The 27,897-nt window shown below is 49.7% G+C and overlaps 1 protein-coding gene across 2 annotated transcripts in view; it reads left to right on the forward strand.

Annotated features, from left to right (window-relative positions):
• SLC35F3 (solute carrier family 35 member F3) overlaps positions 1 to 27,897 on the forward strand; it is a 289,574-nt gene that overhangs the window by 194,040 nt on the left and 67,637 nt on the right. For both annotated transcript variants that reach the window (XM_027094036.1, XM_027094037.1), the window contains one exon: positions 12,696 to 13,020. In XM_027094036.1, coding sequence (XP_026949837.1) covers positions 12,696 to 13,020 — 325 coding nt within the window. The remainder of the gene's footprint in view (positions 1 to 12,695; positions 13,021 to 27,897) is intronic.

The raw sequence follows: 27,897 nt of genomic DNA on the forward strand, positions 1-27,897 counted from the left end.
TGAGGAAGGTAGGTAGGTGACAATACCTAGCACATGGCCTGGCACACAGTAGGTGCTTAATAAATATCTGGCAATCCTCCAGTCACAGACTGTCTCGCACCTTCAGCAAACCTTCTTGCTGTTTTCAAAGAGTGCGCGTGTGGGGTATCTAGAAGTATCTATAAGCGTCTAGAAGTATCTAGAAGCAGCGTTCCAGTGATACTAGAACGTCTCCAATGGCCTTTTTGTATAGGATCCCTGTGTGTGTCAGCAAGAGTCTGCAGGGCAAGGCTGATTAAACCTGCCCTGGGTATGCCTAGACTTTCATATAGCTCTTTCTCTCTGCCTGCATTTTTTCCCTTGGTATTTGTGTTCAGTTTGGCTTTGGGTCTATTTTTTGAAACCATTTGCATCTTGCATGCTTGTTTTGGAAGTGTTGAATCATTTTGTTTTGCCTTGGATGTGCAGGATAAGGTGGTCCCCATACTGTGGCTGTTTCTGTGTGGATGGCAGGCAGGCTTCAGGAACGGAACACAGTCAGCAAGGAATATTTATTAGCTTGTGCGGTGTGTCTTCTAAGGGGAGGCAAGAAGGCACCAGCATGTGGTACATATAAAACCAAAATAGAAAATACAGCGCTTAGTGGAACTCAAACACAGGAAGGTGGACAAGATGACTTCATTTACCCAACAAATACCTCCTCCGACCCTGCTCTGTGTCCTTTGTCTACTTAGCTAAGCCCTGGAAATGCAAAGAGGAGCAACGCTAGCTTCATTCTCTTAAGGGAGTTTCAGTCTAGTGGGAAAGAGACCTACAGATAAATAAATTATCCAGCACAAGGTAGTAAGTTGTGCTTCAGAGCTGGGGACAGAGGATTACGGGGAGACTGATAACTGGGTAATCTGAGGTAGAGGCATTGCAATGGGAGTGAGAAAACGTGTCAGGCAAGGAGGGGAGAGGACGCTTTTTCGGGCAGAGGGAATGGCGTGTGCACGGGTCTGGCCAGAAAGCACGAGGAGTCTGCAGCTGGGCCTCAGGTAGGAGTCGAGGCTTGAAAAGGGACTTCCGGCCAGGGTGATGGCGTCTGCCCTGTCGGACAGCACATCTTGTTTTCATATTCCTTTCCTGGCGTTCCCACTGGACTCAGACCCTGAATATCGATCAGTAACACATCTTTAGTAGAGTATTTACTCGCATCATCTATATTCACAACCAGCTAATTCATGTTCAGTAAAATTACGTGCACTGGAATTAACGGTTGAGAACAAGACAGTAAATTCCCCCAAGAGGCCGGCCACATGTAGAATTGCGGAAAGAATGAGGGCTTTGGAGTTAGATGGACTAGGTTTGGGGCCCGCCACTCCTGCTGAAGCAGGTAACTTTGGTTTAATGATTAGAGCTCTCTGGGAATCAGTGTTTTGGTATGGAAATGACAGTTACAGTATATCCCTCTTGATAATGAGAGTAGGGAATTCCCTGGCTGTCTGGTGGTTAGAACTCTGCGGCTCCACTGCAGGGGGCGCGGGTTCGATCCCTGGTCGGGGAACTCGGATCCCACAGCTGCGCGGCACGGCCAAAAAAAATAAAATAAAATAAAAAATGATAAAGATTAAGATGCCATTGGCAGTCACAGCAAGGGACAGGGGACGTCCAATTGAGACAAGTTGAAGGGGAGGCTTTGGCGGTTCCTTCAAGGGCAGGTGTGGCGTGTAGGAGACAAGGACCCGGGAGGAAGAGGCGGTGGCGGCCGATTTACAGCTCAGGTGGGAGGTGGCCCCGTGGAGGTGAACAGGCTGGCCCAGAAGCCTGCTGGCCACAGATGCCAGGGAGATAGGAGGCAGAACCCAGATCCTAGGGCATCGTGGAGACTCCAGGAAGAAAGCCAAGAAAGAGGAAGCGTGGTGTAGCATCAGGTACGGTCAAAGGATGTGGTTGTGTAGAAACAGTTTTAAGTGGGTGGTGGTCCCCCAGCCAGATGGCAAGGGGTGAGTGTTTGGGGAAGGAGAAGAAAAGCAGGTAAAGGTGTCCAGCAGGGAGAGAGGTGGGGGGAGTTATGCTCTCTTTAGGGGGCAGGGGAGGGACTTGGGGAGAGCAGGCAGTTCTGGAAACCAGGGGAAGGAGGCTGGTGCCGGGACAGGTCTGTGGTGGCCCCAGGAGAATGTGATTGACGCAGCCAGAGGCGGGGGAGGGGGAGCGGGAGGGGAGGGGGGCCCTGGGAGAGCAGAACGGACCAGAGAAGGGGTGGTTAGCCCAGCAAAGGAGAAGGGAAGAGATGAGGGCAAAGACACAGAGAAATGTGGGCTGCGGGGGAGGGAAGCCGAGGACCTGCGCTGCTGACTTGGATCTTCTTTGTCTTGTGTGAAGTGGCACTGTCTCCCAGAAGTGATGGATGGAAGGCTCGCAGAGGTGGGACAGTGTTCGCAGGAGCTGTATGGGAGAGGCAAGAAGAGATGTAGTTCTTAAAAGCCTTTTAGGCGAGTGACCCGTTCTCACTGGTGAAGACACCGTGTCACTTGGGGGAAACGTGCAGGGGAAGAACCCCGCCTGGGGGCAGGACACTTTTTGTGTCCTGCTCCGCCACTAGCTGATTCATGTATGGGATGTGTCTCCTCATCTCCTGGAGCCCAGTCTTCTCTTTTCTGAAAAGAAAGGGGATTAGAGTAGATCTTCCATTGGCTCTTGCAGCAGGAAGAGTCTATGAGTCTAGTAGGTAGCTTACTCATTACCAGAGCTTGGTGTATTTGATTAAACCCTTTACTAGCTCTAACCAGAGAGCAGAGTTCTGAGGGAATTAGACCCAGGACAAGCCAGAAATTTGGCATGTGTGTGCACACGTGTATGTGCATGTGTGTGCATGTGTGTGCTTGTGCATGTGAGTAGGTGTGTGTATGTGCTTATGTATGTGCATGTGTCTCTGTGTGTGCATGCGTGTATATATGTGCCTGTGTGCTTGTGTGTGTGCACATGCGTGTGCATGTGTGTGCTTGTGTGTAAGTGCACGTGTGTGCATTGTGTATATATGTGCCTATGTGCTTGTGTGTGTATATGTGTGCTTGTGTATGTGTGTGCGTGTGCATGTGTGCATATGCGTGTACATGTGTGTGTGTGTTTCAGGGGTGGGATTTGGCATTGCAGCAGGAAGAGGAAAGCCCAGCTAGGTGAGCACTTAGATTCTGTGACTCTTCAGCAGCAGGAAAGCACGGGACTCCAGGCAGCAGCCCCCCGATGACGGGGGTACAAAAAGCCGTCTAGAAAGGTCCCAGAGAGGAGCATGCCACTTCTCAGCTTTGCCTGGGGCTGGCCCAGGCGTTTCCACAGCAAAGGCTCTCTGCCCGGGATGAGCTCAGCCCTTCACCCTCAGCCCACGCAGAGGGCCTGCCCTCGGGGAGGAGTGAAGCCGAGGACGACACCTGTCATACCTCACGCAAGCTCAGTCCTGCCTTACAGATGTACGTTACACGACTACACTGAGAACAGGATGTATTAGAAGACAATGCTTTGTGCATCAAGATGAGTTGTGTAACCCCCCAGGCCGCCAGTTAAAATATCACCCTTGTTCCCCTGCTCCCTTCCAGGGGGGAAGGCTCCACGCACCCCTTGCTTCCTGGGGGGCCGTGCTGCACGCAGTCTGCCCTCCTGAGCCCCGCTCTCCCCGTGAGACGTGGCAGCCAGATTGCCACCACATGGATGTGAGGGCATATCCTCTGATAAATAGAAATGGCAGAGAAGAGGGGTGTGTGCTTGTGTCGGTGTTTGTGTGCGGGTCACCGGCAGCGCTGGAATATCTCCTGATCGGTCCCTGGTGAGCGTCTGCTGTGTACAGAGGTGTCATGTGCCCGGGCGGGCGGTGGAAACGGTGCGACTTCGGGAGACTGAACAGGCCACGACTGGCAGGCACGGGGATTAAAACTGATCCCCTCCAGCCCAGGTGTCTTCAGACCACGGGTCCAAACAGGCCCTTGCTCCCCTCCCAAGTGGCCTTTTCCCGCCCTCAAGGCGCAAAGGGCATTATTTCAAGCTTACCCGTATCCAGTCACGTTCTCACGTGCGCCTTGGGCTGTGAACATTCCAGAATTGTCTTAAATCCACTGCAAGAGGCACTGTGATTTGGACATTGGGAGTTATTCGGGGACCTCTAAGGATGTGAGGAGTGGGGCAGAAAGGCCGGTACAAGTGTCTGTTCACTAGAGTGGTGGTGATGGCAGGAGAGTGGACCAGATCTGGGCCTGATTCAGACTAGCTCTGCAGCCGGGTGGAACTTCCGGGGAATCTCGGACAAACCTCCCATCATCCCACTCCACCCCACAAAAAGCAGCCTTCATTCACCTCCCAATTCTGTATCCACACCAGGGAAAGAATTTGGGTTTTTAAAAACAACTTTGCAGCTGCCAGGTTTTCTTCTGTCTCTACACACTGATCTCCAGGAATGACAACAAAGACTTAAGCAATTCAGAGAAGGCAGACAAATATAAGGTAGTACCTGATATTTCTAATCTAATCATGTGCGGCAGTTCTTTCTTTCTTTTTTTTAATATATCTTTTATTTTAGAATAGTTTAGACTTACAGAAAAGTTGCAGAGACACTGCAAAGAGTTGTTAACTACTTCACACCCAGTTTCCTCTATTATTAACGTCTTCTCTCAGTATGGTACATTTGTCACAATTAATGAACCAATATTGGCGCATTCTTATTAACTAAAGTTCGTACTTTATTTGGATTTCTTTGGTTTTTAACCATATGTCCTTTTTCTGTTCTAGGATCCGATCTAGGATCGCACATTGCATGTCGTTCTAGTCTTCTCTTGGCTATGATATGGTAATTATTTCTTCTCTTAAGAGGTTGTCACAGTAAATAGTCATCCACAGCTCGTCACCTCACCCTGTCCAGCACAGTGACAGCTCTCGGTCTGTGCCTCACACCTTCACAAACACAGCACAGTCCCTTCTGTAATACCCTCAGGTCAGTCTGCTCAGGTTGCCATGACAAAGTACCGCAGCTTGGATGACTTAACAGACATTTATTTTCTCACAGTTCTGCAGGCTGGAAGTCCAAGATCAAGGTGTGGGCAAATTTGGTTTCTGGTGGGGACTCTCTTCCTGGTTTGTAGATGGGCACCTCCTTGCTGTGCCCTCACATGCTTCCCCTCTATGTGCACAAAGAGAAGACAGGAGAATATAAGTCCACCAACCCTATCAGATCAGGGCCCCACCCTTATGACCTCATTTAACCTTCATTATATCCTTAGAGGCTCCATCTGCAGATACAGCCATACCGGAGGTTATAGTCTTAGCATATAAACTGAGGGAGGACACAGACACTCATCTCATAACAGCCCTCATTCCGTGCTGGTGAGTCCCAGCCCAGAGTTCCATACATACTCAGGATGTTCCAAATTTAAAAGCAGAGTCTGTCCTCTTGGAATCTTGAAGTCCCTCTTTAGTGATCAGCAGTTCTGACTGGGGTGTTCAGCACCATGGCCCTGATCAACTTCCAAAGGGAAGACTAAGGATGCTCTGCATTCCTCTGGTTGCTTTGGAGTCAGACAGATGCTTGGAACTGCATTCAGCCCCTCACTAGTCTGTGACCTTGGGAGAGTAACTGTCAGACCCTCAGCTGTCCCATCCGCAAAGCAAGGGGATAGTCACACTCCAACATTAAGACAGGTTTTTTAAAAAAGGTATATCATCTCCTGGCAGAGAACACGGCATATATGCTGTGTGTTTAACTGGCACTTGGGGGATTCCCTGGCCATCCAGTGGTTAATACTTGGCGCTTTCACCGCTGTGGGCCCAGGTTCAGTTCCCTGGTTGGGGAACTAATATCCTGCAAGCCACACGGCACGGCCTAAAAAAATTAAAAAATAACTGTCACTTGTCTTTTACTTCCCTGTGCCCTCCTTCTTCTCCCTTACTCAGAGTCAAGTTTAATTATCTGTGGATTCTATCTTTTCCCAGGGACAGGTGCCAGTTAGGAGCACGGCTGAGGTCTCAACATGTATGAATAGTGGGAACATTTTCTGACCCAAAGTCCAAGAATCCACACAGATGGTCTGGCAGCTACAGGTGGACATCATTGGTCGGGATATGTAAAATCAGGATTGCTCTGGGGACACCCAGGGCCCATGGTGGCCTGATACACGAGAGAGCCTTTTCTTTCCTTTCCTCCAAACCACTGCCTGAGAAAAAACAATCACCCATAAATTCACTGAGCAAGTATTTAATGAGTAGATGAGACAAACAGAACCCGAACTGCATTTTTGGGAGATGAATTACACTTGCAAATGGCCATAAACAAAAGCTTTCTTCCAAGCTCCTGATTTTATAAAAGCTATTTAGTTGGGTGGCTGGGCCCTGAACGGGTATATGCATCAGTGATCAACAAATGGGAAAATTGTTCATCAAGCCCTCTTCCCCTGGGCAATCCAGAAAAATAAAAGGGTGGTGGCTGTATTCCCAGAGCAGCCGTCAACTGTGTTTGTTTGGGTTGGATTTGGAGACACAGAACCATCTATGACGTGGACATTGTAAGCCCCTCCACTCAGGCTGAGCAGGCTCTGCTAGGGAAGGGGGTGTCTGCCTTATGCCCCACAGTAGGTGTCAATAAATGTTGGTGGGCTGAGTGGCCTAAAAATTTAACTAGTCCACCCAAGAGAGACGAAAACATATCCACACAAAGACTTATATATGAGTGTTCATAGCAGCCTTATTCACAGTAGCCAAAAAAACTGGAAACTATACCCCTGTCCATCAACTGATGACTGGATAAACAAAATATGGGGCTTCCCTGGTGGCGCAGTGGTTAAGAATCCGCCTGCCAACGCAGGGGACACAGGTTCAAGCCCTGGTCAGGGAAGATCCCACATGCCGCGGAGCAGCTAAGCCCGTGCGCCACAACTATGGAGCCTGCGCTCTAGAGCCCATGAGCCACAACTACTGAGCCCTCGTGCCACAACTACTGAAGCCCGCACCCCTAGAGCCCGTGCTCTGCCCACTGTGATGAGAACCCCTCGCACCGCAGTGAAGAGTAGCCCCCACTCGCCGCAACTAGAGAAAGCCCGTGTGCAGCAATGAAGACCCAATGCAGCCAAAAATAAATAAGTTAAAAACAAAAACAAAATATGGACTATCCTTATAGACTACTGCCCAGACGTAGAAAGAATGAACTCCTGATGCATGCTGTGTATGCCGTGGAGGAACCCCAGATACATTATGCTAAGTGAAAGAAGTCAGATGTGAAAGTTTACAAAGTCATATGAAATATACAAAGGAGGGAAATCTGTACACATGGAAAGCAGATTTGTGGTTGGCTGGGGTTGAGGTGGGGGGAATGGGGAGCAACTACAGATGTGCGTGAGGACCCATTTTGTGGTGATGGAAATGTTCTAAGACTGGATGGCGGTGACATAGCTTCACGATTCTGTAGATTTACTGAGGATCATGAATTGCAATCCTGAAACAAGTGAATTTTATGGTTATGAAAATTAAGCCTCAAAAAAGCTTTGAGGGGCTTCCCTGGTGGCGCAGTGGCTGAGAGTCTGCCTGCCGATGCAGGGGACGCGGGTTCATGCCCCGGTCCGGGAGGATCCCACATGCCGCGGAGCGGCTGGACCCGTGAGCCATGGCCGCTGAGCCTGCGCGTCCGGAGCCTGTGCTCTGCAACGGGAGAGGCCACAGCAGTGAGAGGCCCGCGTACCGCAAAAAAAAAAAAAAAAAAAAAAAAAAAAAACTGTGAAAAATTAACTGTGTAGATCTTACTGATGGAGGTGTCATTGGGAGGTGTCTTCTCCTGGTCTCTACACAATGCTCTCTCTCTGCTTTCAGGAGGCTGGGACCAGGCCAGCCAGTGGGTGGTCTTTGAGCCCAGCACTGGGTCCCTCATCCCTAAAACATGACTCTTGCACTTTCTAAGTGCAAAACTTCCTGGACACTTCTTCAGAGAGCGTCACCAAGGGTCTCCCTATTCTCAGGGGACCTCGAAAAAGAAACATTTGTGTTCTCTTGGAGGTTTGCAAGAGCCATTTTATGGGAACTTGAAGTTGAGAGTGAGTGATTTTTCCAATTGTTCTAGCTTTCTCATTGGAGAAATGGCTTTCACTAAATAAACTTAAAAAGCCCCCAGGTCATCATTTGCTCAGCAGAAAGCAATGGACAGCTCGTGAGAGAGACAGAGGACTTGCCTGGGTTCCAGAATGAGTTAGCGGCTAAACCAGACCTCCAGCTCACCCATTAGGACCTAGAGTTTCCTTCCGCTGAGCAGACATTGCCTCTAGGTACTGCTTGACCGAAGAGTGCATGTGTTTTATAGATTCCTGGTAGGAGAGAAGTATCAGGTGTGATTCTGCAGGTAGGACTAATACATGGTTTCAGTAAATTGCCTGACTCAGAGCAGAGCTCAGGATGGAAGTTCACGCACAGGTACGGTTATATCTTGGCACGCCGTGGAGTATACACTGTATACTGGAGAACACTCCACACACACACACACACACACACACACACACACACACATACACCCCTTTCTCCAAAATGCTCAGTGGAGGCAGCTCTGGCAATAGAACTGGGGAGAGCCCGCCTGTCCCCCAGCGCTTCCGAGCGAATTAAGTGGCGTAAACTAAGCCTTTAGAGGCAGCAGTGACCGCATCTGTCAGCACAACCATTGGGCCAGAGAATATAATCTACTTTGCGCTGAGCCCAGAACTCTTGGCTCAAGTGCAAGGTTAAGATGGAAAGTTCAAGATCATAAATAGAGGGGTTGTTAGTGGGGAGGGGATGTTAGTGAGTGAGGGTGACATAAACAGTATTTCTGGTTGTGTGATAAGAGTCAGAGGAGCTGGGACAGGACACAGCGTGAAGCTCACTCAGTACTGATTTCTTCAAGGCACTCTGTACTGCCTCTTTCAGGGGTGATACAAGAGAGATACCAGGCACAGAGGAATCCCTCGACTTGTTAATTTAGGAGGGGAGAGAAAGTAAACCAAAGTTTCTTGCACGGGAAGATATGCGAGGCTTTTGAGAGTGGATATTCCGCCCCGCCCCCCGCCCCGGCCCCGGTGTAATTCCTTCTCTCTGAAATCTGAGCATCAGTTGGACAGCTTGTTGAAAATGACCTTGAGAATGGTAGGGTGAGATGCATTTGTTGCGTTTCAAATCGCGGAGAATAAACGCGTCTGCTAACCAAATTCATTATGTCATTCTATACCTATGCTTCAACTAATTTTATCTGTTTGTTATGGACACTGGGGCATGTACAATGTATATTTACTTCCTAGAGAATGTAAATTCCAAAATCTGAACTTGCTGAAGTCCCTTCCACCAGCCTGGCCACTTCTCCTACTGCGTGTCTGACCAAAGCAAGATTGAGCATCACAGTGGGCCAAGGAAACGGTGGATTTCAGATCTCACCCCCTTCCTCACCGCTCCTGGGGCAGACCAGGCGTGTTCCTGGCCCTGAACTTTGCTTCTCTTGTTCCTCAGCCTTTCTATACTGCAAGGCCCAGGCCAGGCTTCCGCTTTCTCCGGCCCTTCTTGCTGTGATCACAGCCCACACTGGTTGCGCTGTCTTCAGAATTTGTGTTACAGTCAAATCACTCCATTTGTAGTTGTTCTGTAATTCTTTCATGGATCCATTGTGTCACTCCCAGGTAGACTGTAAGTTCCTGAAGAGCAGGACGTAATCATGTTTTATATTTATTTATTGACCGCCCAGAGTTCTTGACACACGGCAGATGGAGACTTCATGGCAACCTCCTAGCGGATTGAAACGCTCCTAGGATGCGTCGTACTATACAGAGCCCTGTGAGATTTATAAAGTCCATGCTCTTACGCATCAGGGTGAATGACTGCTGGCCGAAAATACAGTATGCTCCCAGTTTTGCTGTGTGTGTGTGTGTGTGTGTGTGTGTGTGTGTGTGTGTGTGTGTGTTTCGTGCAAAGATACAAAAAGACTGGGAAAAGTGCAGCAAAATGTCCAGCGATATCTCTGGGTACTAAGATTAGTATACGGTGCATTGCTTTTTATTTATTCCATGCAGTACTTTTCTAAAGATTCTGTAAAGAATATTTTTAGTTCACATGAAGTAGGTCTAGTTTAAAAGAATTATTAGAAATGAGCGGATATTGAAATTGGTAAGTGATTATTACTATAAGAGACTCGGTGTGGGGAGACGGAAAGTTTGCAATGAATTAGGTTTGGATACCTCTGATTCTTTATGGGTCTAGTCCAGTGTTTCCCAAAGTGTGTTCCAAGGGACCCCAGTCCTATCACAGGTGTTACATTTAGATAATATGGGAAGCACACATTCTCTAGCTGCCTTTTGGAAATCCAGCACATCCATTAGCCCTGAATACTCCTACAGCAAAGGAACCTGTCTGACTTACCTGGTGTTTCCCAAGCTTTTCTGATTGTGGGATCCTTTTATTCTTACATACCTGTTAACTGCGTTACACTTTGGGAAACATCGTTCTATCTTATTTTTAAATAATAGAGCGCAACATGTCTTTATTTTGTTTGTGTATTATCAGTATTCCCCTGGTCAAATAAGCCAGAGAGCTTACAAAGTTAGAGAATAACTTCTTTTACCCAAATCTGTAAAAGCATTTGAACAGGACAATCTTACATGATTTGATGATTTTCCTCTTTCATTGTAACAGCAACATAGCATCAGTCTCCGCTTCATCCTTTAAGTTTTAAAACTTAAAACTTAATCTGCTGTAATGCAAAACTAGATGAAAAAACACGCTGTGAGCCTGAATTGTTTTCAACCTCCTCCAGACTCCCTTCTTAAATGGCCAGTTAGTACCGTGAAACTGCATTGCCTGTCTAGGTGGACTTTTTTTTCATCTCCGTAATTATCTTTTCAGTAGGACTTTCTGATAGTTGATGCTGGCAGTCGAGGAATCTGCCAGCCCACAACACTGCTTGAAAATTATCCCAGTAGTGAAGGGTTGCAGAGACTCACCCCAAATGTCAGAGAACCAGTGTATAAATTGAAACGTGCATGCTTCTGTCTGAAAATGAATTTGCCATAAGTTGTAGGGATTCCTTGTGAACAAAGTCAAGACGTCCTGGTGGGAGGGCATCAAACAAAAGGGGAGGAATCTGCCTTGCTTTCGCCCCCTCTGCTTCTCCCTGCCCTGCAGCCCATGCCAGAAACAGACAACTTGTTGGAAGTTCAGAGGTGGTCGGCCACTTGGTTTTCCAAGGGCTTTCTGACTCAGGTATATGCACACATGGAAAGAAAGAGGAAGAGGGAGATTAAATATTAATAAAGCAGGTCAAGAAGCACAGTACAGATGGGGTCAAGGATTTTGGGTCAGTAAAGACATTATCTCTCCTTGGCCAGCCACGAAGGCTTAGGACTACCTTTGGCTAAAAGAGATACAACCAGGGAATTCCCTGGTGGTCTAGTGGTTGGGACTCAGCGCTTTCACTGCCAAAGGCCGGGTTCGATCCCTGGGCGGGGAACTAAGATCCCACAAGCCACGAGGTGAGGCCAAAAAAAAAAAAAAAAAAAAAAAAAGAGATAAAACCAGACCTGTCAATTAATGATAGGATTAGCTAATCCCTATATAATAGGCTACCTTGAATCAGGATTTTTTTCCTCGTAGGATTATATTTCAGACAGTATGATGTACAAAACTTGGTTTCATGGTATTAGAGCTATTTAAGTTACTGCTAAGTTTAAACAAAATCCATAGAGTACATTTGACGCCATTATGTTTTGTACCCATCTCCTGTACCCCTATACTGTGTGCCCTCATTCAGCTAAGTGCCTGGCTGAACATATAAAAGGCAAGTAGGCTGTCGCCTGGAAATTCACATCCATCCACGGTCACATCTGATACAAGTTACAGCTCTGTTTAAATTTCCAGAGGACTGACCTGCACACAATCATGAATGAAAACCAAACAGTGGAAAATAACGCCTTTTCCACCCTTCTCATGGTCTGTGGGAACAGTGCTGCTGCACAGCCGTGCTCTGGCCTGTAGCCTGGTTTCCAGGAGTCACACAATTCTCAGATGGAGCGTCTGAGGCCTTGCACAGCACCAGCTGCCAGAGGCTGTGGTTTTTAAGTAACACTTCAAAGTGGGACTGACGGCCATCAGCTGGAAGTCAGTAAGAGCAAATAGAGAAATAAGAGAGACAGATCTTTTTTGGCTCTCCGTGCAAAAGAAGATGAGACTCTTGGCATCCCTGCCCTTAAGTAACAGGTGGGGAGGAGCTTCTCTCAATGTCCTGGGAGCTTTTAGAGGTCAAGACCTATGACCTCCTCAGGGGGGGAACCTGCAGCCCCTAGCACTGCCCAGGCCGGGTAGCACATCACTCCGTGTGAGCTGACACTTGGTGAACTATTTGAGCCACTCCGTGGGTTCTGGAGAAATGCTTCCACTTCTCCAGATGGGCCCAGAGAGCACCTCTCGAAGTAAAGATCCTGACGCCAGGGTTCCTGAGATTCTCCATTGCCAACAGGCTGGGGATGGTCCTGATGCTGCCAGCCCATGCACCATCTTTTGAGGGTCAAGATTCTAGAGGAGAAGGAAACCACTGAAAATGTCTTTAAGTTTTGTTTCAGGAAGCTGCGTCCACGCCCCTATCCCCATCTCCACTTCCCTCCCCCGGGCGGCTGGCCATGACAATGACAGTTGGTTGCTCTCTTGCTCCTGGCCACGGTGGACGTGTGGAGGCCCCGGTTAACCGTGCCCCTCTCTTCCCCCAGGGGAGGAGCGCCCCCGGGACCCCCCGGGCCCGGCAGAGGCCCAGGCGCCGGTGGGGACCGACACGGGCGGGAGACCGAGCCCTCGCTGCTGGAGATGTTCCCAGGCGCAGCTCAAGAAGATCTTCTGGGGCGTGGCAGTGGTGCTGTGCGTGTGTTCCTCCTGGGCCGGTGCCACCCAGCTCGCCAAGCTGACCTTCAGGAAGTTCGATGCTCCCTTCACCCTGACGTGGTTTGCCACCAACTGGAACTTTTTATTCTTCCCGTTGTACTACGCGGGCCACGTCTGCAAGTCGGCAGAGAAACAGTCGGTGAAGCAGAGATACAGGTAGGTGGCTCCGGGATGCCAGGATGCCGGCCCGGCGCTGGGCTGCTCTCCCGATCGCTGATGCTACCGGGCTGCCCTAGTGGCGGTCACTGGGAGGGGCCAGTGGGCACCGTGGTGAGAAGTCACCGTGTCACCTGCTGTCTTAGTGAGGTTGCAGGCTCGGCATCCTCTCCCCTCAGAGTGGTAACACCTTTCCTCTGCCTCGAGCCCCTCAACGCTAGGAACTGCTTTATAGTAGACAGGAGAAGGCAGCATCTTCCGGAGGTGTGCTGTGGTAGGTGCCCAGAAAGGGTAGAAATGGGAAAACCCTGTAGCTCTTTTATCCCTCCTCAGACTGGGCTGGGGACAGGTCCATGGAGCCAGGGGACCCGGCTGCTTCCTGTAACTTACCTTCCCACATGGCGATGTTCGTGGTGAAGATTTCTCCTCTCCTCTCCAACCCAAGCCTTTTCCTCCTTTGGTTATGTGGTTGCATGGGTCTGAACGTCTGGCAGACCCATGGGGTCGTCAAAGTCAAGGTACTCTTTGAGCTCTGTTGACTGTATTTTCTCGTTGATATGCGATGTTCGTGGTGAAGATTTCTCCTCTCCTCTCCAACCCAAGCCTTTTCCTCCTTTGGTTATGTGGTTGCATGGGTCTGAACATCTGGCAGACCCATGGGGTCGTCAAAGTCAAGGTACTCTTTGAGCTCTGTTGACTGTATTTTCTCGTTGATATGATCTCACGGTATTTCCTCATTGATATGACCTCCCTTTAAAAGAGGACAGAAACCCTGACACCAGCCCTCTGCCACAACGTACAGCAGGGCTCCCCCAGCCTCCTTGGGGGTCGGATGGTCAGTGTTGGCCTCGGGGTCCCATCTGTGCCAGTCCCTGGATCTCATGGTCACCCAAAGCTGAGGTCTTCTGTGGCTACGTCAAGGACCCACTGTTGGCCCAAATCAGATCTACTCAGAAAAAAAAACCCCAGGGAAAGCATGCTGGCCAAGGTAACCAGATAGGCCCTGGGAATGTATCTTTCGTCAGCCCCAGAGGTGGGAACAAATTTGAAAGCTGAGGGCTGTATTACTCTTTCAGTACCGCCTTCTCCCCCACTTTACCGCCACGCCACCAAGCACCCCCCGCATACAATCACCACGTCCCGTTTACCGTCTGCTTCAGACTTCAGCCGCATCCTGAAAAGTTACCCTTAGAAGTTGCAAGCTAGCTAAAAACGTCATTGGGTCCAAGGAGCAAGGAGGTTTGGGAATGGAGGTTACACTCCGATCAGAATTTTTTCTGAGATTCTACTGTTTTGTCGCTGTAAAGTTAGACTTGGAGCTGTAGTGTTCAGAGGGAATTTGGACCGGCTCCTTTAAAAGTTGTAAGTCAGAGCGCTCATGCTAGAAGAAGAGGCACTGCTGGAGCTCAGATTGAGTCACAAGACCGGCGTCACAGGTCCCCGTGCTGGAAGGGACTCAGAGGGGATTCTCAAAGCAAAGCACATGGCAGCCTGGAGCCTGGAACCGTTGCCCAGGCCTGGGGCATTGCCAGCGTTGACTTAAACCAGTGGCTTCATGGACCAGCCAGAAATTGCTCAAGAGACACTTGCTGTACCTCTTCTGAGCAGCAGCGGAAAGCAGGCTGAAACAAATCGGTTTAGGAACGTTGACAGGGCCCCAGATTGTCCCAAAGGCAAGGGAGAAATAACGGCCTGCTTTTAGTCCCAGAGAAAAGCAAGTATTCGGTAAATGATGTATCTAACAGTAAAGGAGCCCTGAGTGTATTCAGTTTGTAATTAGGAGTCTGCCTTTCTTGAAACAGAGTAGAATATTTTGCTGCTGCCTCTCATAAAGTGAGCTCATGTGCCCTTTCTTGATGGAGAATTACTGGAGGGAAGATGAAATGGTCTTTCGCTGCTCCCTTCAAACATGGCAGCTCAAAGAGGGCCTCCCCTGAGGAGCAGGACCCTCTACTCCCCTAAAGATGTATCCTCAACGGGACACCTTGGGACCAGACTAGCATTGCTGGCCACTTAGGGCAGGCCTGGCACCATTAACCAATTGTGCTGAAAACAACGCGGAAGGAAGGAAGCTCTTTTAGCAACGAAGTTGGGTAGAAGGTCAAGGGAGGAAAAAATGAAAGGTCATTGAAGCAGATTAAACATAGAAAGACATCACACCTTGACTGCCTTGATTTCCTTGATAAGGAAGCTTATTGTCTTCCTGTAAAAATTATCTGGGAAGAATCATGAGAGGAGGATGGTGACTGGTGTGTCAACTGGAGAACAGTGGGGGGCAGGGGGCAAAACCATCACTTGATTAGAGAAGCCAGTTCAAACCTTGCCCAATTTCTGTAATAAAGCTTAGCTCACCACTTAAAAAAATCTTTGATTGTAAACTGTGTTCTCCCTGTGGCTAAACAGAGCTGCTAATTTAGCAACCAATTTTTGGGTATGTCGGTTAAGCCATGCACACCACTGGAGGAGTGAAGGGGCATTCTTTCTCAAAAAAAGGAGAGAAAAATGTGTCACTGTGTCACAGCTCAAACTGGGAGTTCTTTTTTTGGGGGGCTGGGTTTTTTTTTTAAATTGAAGTATAGTCGATGTACAGTATTATGTAAGTTGCAGGTATGCAATATAGTGATCCACCACTTTTAAAGGTTATGCTCCATTTATAGTTATTGTAAAATATTGGCTGTATTCCCTGTATCGTACCATATATCCTTGTAGCTTGTTTTATACCTAGTAGTGAAGCCGAATCAGGCGTCTGTACCCCAACACCGAACTGAATCTCAGAGACAGAATTTTGGGTGAAGTAGAAAAGAAGAGCTTTATTGCTTTGCCAGGCAAAGGGGGACACAGCGGGCTAATGCCCTCAATACTGTGTGTCCCGACCTGGAGGGAGTAGTGAGGAGTTTTATAGCAGTGGTTCAAAGAGGGTGTGATCAGCTCGTGGACCTTCTTCTGATTGGTTGGTGGCGAGGTAAGCGGGAGTCTGCATCATCAACCTTCTGGTTCCAACCAGTCTGGGGTCTAGTGCTTGTGGGCAGCAAACAGTTAGCTTCTTCCACCTGGTGAGGGTTTCAGTGTCTGCAAAACAGCTCAAAGATACTGTTCTGTGTATCCCTTGAGGGGGAACCCGGACCCTGCCCCAAGGCTGCCTATTGTTTCTTGACTGTTTCTCTCTTGTCTGTGTATCCCCTCCCTTCCCTAATTTGCAACGGTCTGAACCTGCCCCTTGGAACTCAGGGAAGGTCTTGGAGGCTGAATGAAGCCTATTTCCTGTAATCAACAAATGGGGGGACACAGAAAGGCTTTTGTGCCCAGGAGCCCCACAGGGTCCTGCTTGGTATCAGTAATTTGTACCTTTTCATCCCCTACCGAATTGGGAGTTCTTTAAACAGACTTTAGGAATCCCAGAAGTCAAGGCAAACTGAAATCACATCTTCCATGTTTGTGCTTGTATCAAAGTGAATGGAGAAGATGGAGAGTCAACTGAGGAGATGTGTCTTTGGGTGAAAGTGTTGCAGCAGGGAGCTGGGGAGAAAAGGGAAAAGGTAGAGACCGTTTTCAGAGAGGGAAGCTGGCCCAATAAGCCAGCTTTTCTTGTGGTTTTCAAGAAGCAATCAGGTAGAAGTTTTTCTCTGAGCCCTCCCCGCCGAGGCTACTTCCCCAACGTGAAGCTAGAAGAGTCACCTAAAGCACAGGGAGGAAAGCAGGTGGTGCCTCACACAGGGCTCCTCAAACCCTAGGCGTCTCCGAGATCTTGTTGAAGAGCCGACGATGATTCCGTAGGTCTGTGTGGACCCGAGGCTCTGCTTTCCTAAGGAGATTCCAGGAGATGCTAATGCGGCTGACCCACGGGCTGGGCTTGGACTGTAAAGGCCCTGGAGTTGTTGAGTCTCTGCTGCACGGTGTTTAAAAGGTTGCTGATCTGCCCAAGCAAGTAGGAAGCAGGACTCACCGTACCACGAGTGACTGGCTTCAGGCCCCAGGGCTGTTTTGAGTCCTACTCCGCTGCCACTTGCAAGGGAGGGGAGGCTCCATGGGCAAGTCTTTTAAGCTCCGGGAGCCTCAGATGCTCATTTGTAAACGGAGGGTGATGACACACGCACTGCCCAGCACAAAAGGTTGTTGTGTGATCATATGAGACCCCGTACGTGCACTGTGAAATGCCATAAAAATGCCAGAAACCCTATTGTGATATTCTCCACGGGGTGCGAGGCAGCCGCTGGTCAGTTCATCGGCCGCCTCGTGGTGGCCTGTTTACACTGCAGGGGTGGGTCTTACAGGGAGTGGCCAACCCCTGCAGGGTCATGCAGGTGTTACACCTTGCAGAAATCAGCTTGCAGGTCTGTTGGCTGCACAGGGCATTCTGGAATGATCAGGGGTGATGATGGGGCACTATTGTCAGGAATGAGAGTGTGCGTGTGAAAACCTCTCAAGCCCAGCTGTCCTGGGTTTTCAGCCTCAAGCCTGTGGTCTCCCCAGTGACACCACCCCAGACCTCAGGGAGTAAAGTGAGCTCTTCTCTTTCCTCAGACCATCAACACCCTTCCCTCACCTTCCCTGTTTCTCACTGACAGCCAGTCTCAGGGATGCCCTGAGGAAGCAGTAGTGTCCAGGACCCAAGGAGGACTCTGGCCACAGAGATGCGTGTGGGCGCTGCAGAAACTGTAGGCGTGACTTGAGAGGGGGTTCAGCTCCCAGGAGTCTGTGCAAAGCCAGGCGCCAGAGGGAGGCACACGGGGGAGGCCGTGTCAGGTTCATGGCCCTGGGGAGACTGTCAAGGGCAGGTGTGATGACACACAGCCTCCCAGCCCCTCTGACCCTGGGACAGGAGGACAGCGTCTCGGATCCCAGGGCTGCCACGGCCAGCAGGAATCAGCCAGAGCAGATGTGGAGCACTTGCCGGCTCGTCAGAAGGCCTTCCAGGAACTTCTCCCAGTACTGACCTCTTTTCATGAGCAAACACTAGAAGCTTCTGCTCTCCTGCGGCTGCCAGAGAAGTGAACGAATGATACAGTGGTGACAGATGTTTCCCTCGGTCTTTTGTAGTTCCAGGCTTCTGGAAGCTAGCCAGTTGATTCCGTTTCAGAAACGCCTGCAGACGTTCTGAGCCAAGAAGGGGCAGTTTTGATGCCACTCGTTTGTCTTCAATCCCCCGAGGGCCGGCTGTGCATTCGTAGCGGCACAGACTTACGCGGGCTCCATGAGGGGTCTCTCCGCTGAAACTTCCAGAGTCTCAGGAGCAGAGCAGAGCGGTCACCATCTGGAGCTCACTCCTTCTGGAAGTGGTTATCGCACCTCTTCTCAGGGACGGAAGCATAGCTGGTCCTTGTCTTCAAGGAGCCCGCACCCCGGTAAGGGAGTCAGATAGCCAGGCAAGGTGAGGGTGTGTGCAGGGGGCCCAAGGGAGGGGCCCAGGTGCGTGGCTCCTGGGACAGACGGAAAGCGTTCTTAGAGGAAATGACCGAGGAGCAGTCTCTTGGAAGACAAGCAGATGGTCCTGTAGGCGCTGAGTCCCAGGCAGGCAGAGTAGCATGGGAATGGCACAGAGGCTGAGAGAGCACGGCCCATGGGAAGCTCTGATGGGGGGTAGAAAGCAGGTGGAGAGCCGCAGAGGAGCGGAAGGGCAGGTGGCAGCAGACCCCCTGACTCCTACACGCATATGCAGAGAAGGTTGGCTTCTGGTGCGAATGTGGGCAGGCGGTGGGAGTGGGGGGCAGAGAAGCCATCAGACTGGACCTTCAGCAGTGCCACCATCCCTCTGTTAAGGACGGAACGGAGGGCACACGGGGGCCGGGCCCGTAGAACAGGCGTGGGCTTGATGTCTGTGTGTCGGGGTGTCGACTGAAAACAATGCACAACCTAAAAGTTGAGGGTTATGTTTTATTCCGTGGACATTCTGAGGGCTTAAGCCCGGGACACAGCCTCTCAGATCGCTCTGAGGGACTGTTTCGAAGAGGTAAGGGGGGAGCCAGGATATACAGGAGTTTTTGCAACAAAGACCAGGTAGTCGGAACATCAGAAGATTACTGTTCATTAAAGAAAACCAGACATCTCAAAGTTAAGGAATTCAGCGCTTTTCTATGCATGGGAAGATGCAAGAGTCTGCGCTCACAGAAATCATCCCTTGGATATGCACCTCCGCTATCTGGGGCCAGCGTCCTGTGCTTCCCCATCCTGAGTCCTCTCAGGGCATAGGGTTGGGGGTGGCTGCAGCGGCTGAGGGCTTGGTGGTGGGCGTCCTGCTTCCGTCCTGAGTTCCCTCCGGGCGCACCGTCGGGGCGGCTGTGATGTGATGGCTCGGTGGCTGCCACATCCTTTATCTACTGGTATGGCAGGTGCCACTTTTCATCCGCGGGGGCATGTGGGCACGTGTGAGTGACACAGATGTTGTTCCCGACCTTAGGAGCTCACATCCAAGTGGGAGAGAGACCCGTATGAAAAACAGGATGGGGTGTAATGGCAGGCAACCGTGGGGCAGACTGGCTGGGCTGCAGCTTGGACTTGAGGACAGGGCCAAGTGGAGTGTGGGACTAAACAGTCAGAGGCCGGGGTGGGGGGCCCTGTGGGTGCTGGCTTAAGGGGCTGGGGCTTATTCCCCAGGCAGTGGGAGCCTCTGAAAGTTGTTGAATCCAGGACTGATATAATCAGAGCTGCTTTCAAAAGCAGGAGAGTGCTAATCACATAACTGGTTACAGAACATGTGCCCGTTTCACGTCAGAGGTAGAATGACTCAGTATTTTGGGTTTTTGTTTGTTTCTTTGTTTTGGGTGTAGACCTTGAAGTATTACGAGGCCAGGTCTCTTGCTTTGAATTGTCAGCTACTTCTTCAGTTGAAAGCAAACTCCTGTGTTGGTGAAAAGCATTTCAGTGGTTATTTTCTCACTCAACTCAAGCATTCTGGAAATTGGCGAGGGAAATCTCCTTTCTGGGAAACACCAGTACATGTTTTTCAGGCCCGATGTGAGTATGAACGCGTGGCCGAGGCCGCCGTAAATAGCGATGCCCCAGCACGCCCTGCCCTCCTGGCACTGCCGGGCCTCCTAGCTGATGCGCGCTGATGGGAGCTCTTGCTTTGCTTTTTCTTCCCTGAGCCCTGGACGTGCTCTGGCCCGTTGCTGCCATCAACAGTTGTTCTGCAGAGGGTGAGGGCGCTCTGTAAACAAGTCCACAGGGACCCTCCATTCTAAGAAGACAGAGATAGCCCTTCACTCCTTCCACAGAATCTGCCAAGGGTTTTCTGTATGTCAGGCATTGTTTTCTTTTTTAATTATTTTTTAAATAAATAAATTTATTTATTTATGGCTGCATTGGGTCTTCGTTGCTGCGCGCGGGCTTTCTCTAGTTGCGGCGAGCAGAGGCTACTCTTCGTTGCGGTGCGCGGGCTTCTCATTGCGGTGGCTTCTCTTGTTGCGGAGCACAGGCTCTAGGCACGTGGGCTTCAGTAGTTGTGGCGCAGGGGCTTAGTTGCTCTGCAGCATGTGACCAAGGCTCGAACCCGTGTCCCCTGCATTGGTAGGTGGATTCTTAACCACTGTGCCACCAGGGAAGTCCCTCAGGCATTGTTTTAGGTGCTAGGGAAACAGCAGTGACCCAAGCAAATGAAAATTCCCGCCTTCATGGGGCTTACCTTTTAGTGGGGAGACAAACAGCAAACAACTAGAATACGGTAGGTCAGAGGGTGCCGAGCGCTGTGAAGAAAGATGGGGCAGGGCTGGAGTGGAGGTGCTGGGCAGAGAAACATTGATGTCAGGCTGGGGACCTGTCTGTCTGTCCTTCTGAAGGCGCTTGTGGTTATACCAGCATCTCCTCACCCCGTCCACACCCAGAAGCCTGGGTTAGCCCCCGTTACTCACTCATTCATTCATTCTCTATTCGTTGCTACAGTAATGTACACTCATGACTGTCAACTCTGAACATGCGTTGCAGGACCCTGCCCTTGAGATGTCCAGAGCCCAAGGGTTAAGCCCCACTTAGAGCACAGGATACAGGAGTCCAGTGGCAAGGAGGTCTCACCAGCATGGCCTCCATGGGGTCCAAGAGCCCTGTGTGGCCACCAGCTTCAGGCCCAGGGACAGAGGCATTTCCTGGGCTCAGCCATCTCTTGGCCTTTTCCCTTCCTCCTACCTCGTAGCCTTCTTGTTTCCTGTCTTATTTCCAAGAATCAGCCCCCCGAGGAGCACAAGCTGCATCCGGAGCCCTTGCAGTTGATGTTGTTGTTTGTTTTTGTAACTGGTTTAAAAGAAATGGGCAAAATATCGGGGAACTGCAGCTGTTCACTGGGCCCGTGTTTTCTGTTTGCTGGTAAATAATGGTAATTATGCATAAACATCTTCAACGGGAACGGGGAGAAAGGGATAAATTAGGAGGTTGGACTTAACAGATACAAACTACTGTATAAAAAATAGGTAACTAACAAGGACCTACTGTATAGCACAGGGAACTATACTCAATATTTTAAAATAACCTATAAGGGAAAAGAATCTGAAAGAGAAAATATATGTGTGTGTGTGTGTGTGTGTGTGTGTGTGTAACTGAATCACTGTGCTGTATACCTGAAACTAACACGGCATTATAAATCAACTACACTTCAAATAAAATAAAACATTTTTAAAAATATCTTCATACCAGGAGATTTTGGTCAGATTTGCTATTGAGGCAGAGCACCTTCCCCCAAACACAGACACATACATACACATGCACACACACAAACACACGTACACATAGCCATCTGTGCATCAGAACCTGTGGTACAGCCACAGGACGGCCCATAGTCAGTGCTCTGAATCTAAGTAGGATGTCATAAGACATCATGATGGGTCCCAGCATCAGCCAAAGCAGAAATGAGATGAGGGTGGCTGACAAAGGCTTAGATAGCCTCTGCCTGTCTTAAGACAGCATTTGAAATATTCAAGGATGCGTCAGTGGAGACGCGAAACACAGAGCATCAATCCTGTGCCCTATGTGGTGACGCTGACCTCGCCCATTTACGCCAGGTCCCCGCTGCTCTGTCCTGTCATCACGGTACTTGTAGTTTCCCCGTGGATGTCACCCCCGTCCCACCTCCACATCTCAGTTCAACAGCTGCTGGCCTCATCCCAGGGAAGTTCAGTGACAGCCAGACACCCACAAGGATGAGTCCAGAACATTCTACGAGTAACTCTTCAGCTTTCACTCAGGCAAATAGGAGGTGTCATATTAACTCCCAGTCTCCTCTGTCCTCAGGCACTTCAGCCCCCATTCAGCCCCCAGTTACCTGAGCTCTCTGTCCATCCTTGAACAGATATCAAGGATGGGTCTTTGCAGTGCAGCACTTTAAGGGTTATGCTAATGCACCCTTGTAATGTCGGAGCAGGTCTAATTCAGCTGCAGCCATGTGGTTTCCCCACGCAGTTTCATTGAAATTTTGCCAAAGGTCGGTTCCAGTGATCTGTTTGTGGGCTTGAAGAATGCCAGCCACTGAGATAATTGCCGTATCAGGGTGATTATGGTTCTTTGAGGGTCAAGTTACCCTAGGCTGCGCTTATTAACAATAGATTTAGTAACCGTTTTAGCACAAATCACCATGGTCCCTGTGAACCTTTGCAAGATCGGTGTTGCAGTGGCGTAAGAGGTGGAGAGCAGGGGATCCCCAGATCCCAGAGGGGGATCCTTCAGCCAGCGGGTCCTGAGGGGCAGTTAACATTGCACAGGTCAGGCGATGGAAAAGGGCTCCTGTGCGTGGCGTGCGGGAAGGTGCAGAGGGGCATGTGCAGATGCGTATGGGCTACAGGAAGAGGGGATGCCACTGATGTGACTAGGAGGCACAGACCCCGCCCATCCCACCAGCTCACGCTGAGCCATTTTTTTACTTTCCCTGTGCTTCCTAATCAGAGAATCAGGACTAGCAAGTCAGCTCATAGGTGCATTGGAATTTTAAAATCTCACTACATTTGGGAAGAAGATATCTGCATAGAGATCCCAAAGATGAAAAAGGGACTTTGACAGCTCTCTAATCCAAACCATCCATGCTGATCTGATCCATACTAAAGAGGCCACAGATGCTCAGAGAAAGGGCGTGAGACCTTTGTTCGCTCCAACCCCAGACCTCTCCAGAAATGCTAGCAGGGAAGAAATGGTCAAAACTCTTCCTCATGGGAAGGAACGTGGAGGTGGTGCCTGGGCAGGATAGACGACGGGGGCGGGGGTGGTGGTGCGGGGGAGGAGAATGCTGCTAGCCCTTGCTTGGGGCACTGTGATCAGATGACAAGAAGGCAGGCTTGCCATCAGTCAGCTCACGTTTGAAACCCAGCTTTGCCTTCATTTGGCTATATTGCCGTAGCTTAGTCTTTAAAAGCTCTAAGCCTCACTCCTTATCCATAAAGTGGAGACCCTAATACCTACATCTGAGTGTTGCAATTGGCATTTCCCTCCTTCCAGGCTTTCCCAGTTTCTGCAGAGATCTTGTGTTTGAACTGAACAGAATTAAATATGATAGTGCCTATAAAGCCCCAAACCTTGCTTGGTCCAGAGGTTGGCTACCCATCTTTGGTTGACTCCAAATGTGAATCCCCAGACTCACACAAACACTGGCTCCTGCTCTTTGCAGATCATAAGATGATGGTGATGGTGATGGTGATGAATCTGAGGATGGTGATGATGGTGATGGTGATGATGATGGTGATGATGATGATGGTGATGAATCTGAGGATGGTGATGATGGTGATGGTGATGGTGGTCATGGTGATGTTGGTAATGGTGATGAGGAAGGTGATGATGGTGATGGTGATAGTAATGATGATGGTGATGGTGATGAATCTGATGATGATGGTGATGATGATGGTGATGAATCTGAGGATGGTGATGATGGTGATGATGGTGGTCATGGTGATGGTGGTAATGGTGATGATGATGGCGATGATGGTGATGATGAAGGTGATGATGGTGTTGGTGACAGTAATGATGATGGTGATGATGATGGTGATGATAATGATGGTGATGGAGAACATTCCAACCACACATGACTGAGTCTTTCTCCTCATGAAGATTCAGATAAGTCATGTAACTGGTGTGGAGCCCACAGTAGAGAGGGCAGCTTCTTGCCTTGTCATTCTTTTGGGCTGTTGGGAAGGGGGCATTTCTTGGCAGAAGTGAGCTTTGAGACAAGTTTGCCAGGAAAAGGGCAGAGAACTCATGTGGTACATGCCATGTGTCATTCTAGAATGAGCTGAAGGCAAGCCCGAAATGCGAGGGGATTCATATGTCTAGAAAGCGATGTCCTGTCAAGCTCTTGATGTTCTTTTTGGTTTTTTGAAAGCTAAAAAAGAAAAAGGGAGTGGAAATGCTGGGACAGTGCAGGACGTTAAAGCAGACACGGCTTATCGTGTCATTTTTCTTCCACGGCCACCACTCTAGCCTTGATTGTATACAACTCAGGGCTAAATTGGAGGGGTCACCCCTGACGTGGGAACAGCCATTATCATGGCTTCCACAGCCTTCACCCTGCTTACCGCCCCATACAGCATTTGCACACCTACTAGTGTGACGCTCGCACCAGACCCCAAGGATGCAGAGAAGAACGAGGCCACGTGGTGGGGGAAGGGACCCCAGGCATTGGAGTCCAGCTGATTCAGGTTCCCAAATCTACTGCTTACAAATCTGCACAGCTCCAAAGTTTTCCTTCACTTCAGTGATCTGACATTTAACAATGGGCCAGTACTGCCTATTTCCACAGGCTGGCTGCAAGATTCGGGGTACTTGTCTGAACTTGGCTATTGGTTGGTACTGAATTAATAGTGGTCACGGCGCCTCCCACTGCTGAAACAGTGACCCCTGTGGTGGTGATTGTTAATTTGCATACTCTGCCGTAACAGCCTTACTGCACACACATATTTCTCTGAGCAATTTCATTTCTAACTGAGCCACAGAGCAAAGGGACCTTTTGGTACGTGCATTCTTTCCTACGTTATTTCATTATATTACATTCCACATAGGCCTTCCTCAGCTAAGGAACTGGGAGCCTGCGGGGAGAGCAATCGTAAGAAATTGTTATGCCTGATTTTTTGTTTTCTTTTGTGGTTCTACATTTTTTTTACATTTTTTTAAAATATTCTTTTCCATTATGGTTTATCATAGGATATTGAATACAGGTCTCTGTGCTATACACTAGGACCTTGTTGTTTATCCATCCTATATATAAAAGCTTACATCTGCTAACCCCAAAATCCCACTCCATCCTTCCCCCACCCCCTCCCCCATGTGTTATGCCTTATTTATTTATTTATTTTTTTGCGGTACGCGGGCCTCTCACTGTTGTGGCCCCTCCCGTTGCGGAGCACAGGCTCCGGACGCGCAGGCTCAGTGGCCATGGCTCACGGGCTCAGCCGCTCCACGGCATGTGGGATCCTCCCGGACCGGGGCACGACCCGCGTCCCCTGCATCGGCAGGCGGACTCTCAACCACTGCACCACCAGGGAAGCCCTCTGATTTTTAAAGCAAAATCCAATCACATTCCCTTATATAGCCAGTGTCCATGCCAAGTGCTTCAGAGAGTCAGTCCTCCTTTCACCAAATCACATTTTCTTTTTTTTTTTTTTGGCCTTGCCACACCTTACGGGATCTTAGTTCCCTGACCAGGGATTGAACCTGGGCCCTCGGCGGTGAAAGCGCAGAGTCCTAACCGCTGGATCACCAGTGAACTCCCAAAGCATGTGTTATCTACTTCAAGCATGAGCCAGAGCAGACCAGCCTCCCTCAGGCCAATCTTCCCCTCCACCCATCACCCAGGTCTGGACCTGAAAGCTTGGCGAGGGGCAGGGGGCGGGTCTCCAGCTGAGGGTCCCTGAGACCCTTCAGCTGCATTTCCCAGCCTGGGCGTCATGTTCTAAGAGAGACCCCAGCTGTTGGTGGGTCTCCTGGGCCTCAGAGCCCGTGAACCTGGCCCTGGCAAGCTCTCTGTCATGGAAACTGCATATTGGTGTGATGGCCACACCCCATACCATCTAGTTGAGTTTGTCACAAAAGATGACAAATCCGATTGCCTTTTCGATGTTTATGCAAATTCTATTCTCGTGCTTCCTGGATATTTTAAAATAGAATCATAGTCATTACATTTACCTCCTCAGCTGTTTTCTACTTCAAGTAGAGAGGAAACAGAATGATTTATGTGCTTAGATCCTTTCTCGCTTTTCTTATCTAAGTGCCTGACTCCGTGACACTTAACGTTTACTGACTTACTCTCTACCATACATACATTATTAATTTATAACATAAACGAAATTAAAAGCACTGGAAACTAAAGCTCCCTCATTGCAGGAACATGTTAGAACCCTTATGTGGGATATTTTGCTGTGTGTTTCTCTGCAGGGGGGTGGGAAATGGAAGTGAATTTTTTCAATGACGGGCTTTAGATGCTCCACCTGCAGGATGGAGACCGGCTTGTTAATATTTTATTATGGATTAAAGTTGGGGGGATTGGGTCTTTTCAATGCTTTATTGGTTATTTTTCAAGTGTTTGGTTTTATGAAAGTTAGATCACAGTTGGTATGTTTAAGTCCAGCTCAGAGAGAGCCCTTGTTTCTTGGTGAAGATGTTTTCTCCCATGGAGGGAGCAGGGGGAACTGACAAGGAGCACTGAGAGGCATGTGTACACATGCATTTTACAGAATCCTTTTGCGGGGCTTGTGAGGCTTCGTAGATCTCCCCTGGAGAGGAGGGACGGAGCTGGGCAAGCTTCCTGGGCGAGCCCCCAGCTCTCGGGGGCAGCCAAGCGCCTGGCATTCCGTAGTGCACTGGCACCATGGAGAACTTTGCAGTCATCCTGCAGCAGAGATGGGGAAATCCATGACGAGATCCCTACTCTTCCTACCACATTGTGGGGTTATTGCCAAGAGGGGGTGTCCAGCCAGGGACTATATCTCCCAGCCTCCCTTGGCTTCTGTGTTGGGCCGAGTGACTTCCTCCCAGAGACACTTGGGGGTGTCAAGCAACAGATTAGGGCCAGGCAGGCATCGCCCGCCCTCCTCTTCTCTGCTCCACTGGCCGCACACACGGGATTCCCAGGTTCCCAAAGATGGCAGAGCCCCTGGTTCCCAAGTGTGGTGAGATTTTAAGTGACTGAGGTTAAAGCAGAACAAAAGACTCCTCAAAAGAGCTGTCTCTACTTGCTGTTTCCTTTTTTTCTTCCTGGGTTCTTTTCTTGAACACACTACTTTTCATCCCCACCACTCGGTGAAAATGGATCATGGCAAAACCACCGGTGATCTCCACGTCGCCGGTGTCAGTGACCAAAATCAGCCTTCACCTTCTTCAACCTGGATGGAATGGGACCCGCATCCTGTGGTCTGTTTTTGAAATGCCGAGGGTAGAAACAGCAGGATGTGCGTACACTTTTGGCGAAGCACATAGGAGAAGCGCCAAGTGGTAAAATACCGCCTGTCTTCCGATACCGTGACTCAGAACTGAACTTCTGTTGTGCTCAGCCTCCAGATTAGCGGGGTAGACGCAGCAGCCAATATGCTAATTAGCACAGTCCCCGTACTTCTACCCCAACCCGCAGAGTTGCGGTCCCTCTGAAAACCTGCTTCCTCCACAACGTGCACTTGGGCATCCTCCCTACCCAGGAGCTTCCATGGGGTTTTATTTTTATTCTCAATGTAATAGAAATTGTGAAAGTGTACCTGGACAGAAAATGGCAGCGTCTGAACACAAGGAGAGGGTCTCCCCTGTGTGTCTCTAGCACCTAGCTCAGGGCCTGGCACGGAGCAGACACAGAACGGATGCTGGTAGGAGGGAGGGCAGGAGGGGGAGGAAGAAATAATCACGTGGGCAGTGTCAGTATCATCATCCTCATATTCACTGGCAGAGCAGATGCTGAGACCAGCTCTCGCAAGGCGCTTTGCTAGGCGGCAG

The sequence above is a fragment of the Aethalodelphis obliquidens genome, unplaced genomic scaffold (assembly GCF_003676395.1).
Source record: "Aethalodelphis obliquidens isolate GAN/ISIS:26980383/991018 unplaced genomic scaffold, ASM367639v1 scaffold87, whole genome shotgun sequence".
Taxonomy (NCBI): Eukaryota; Metazoa; Chordata; class Mammalia; order Artiodactyla; family Delphinidae; genus Aethalodelphis; species Aethalodelphis obliquidens.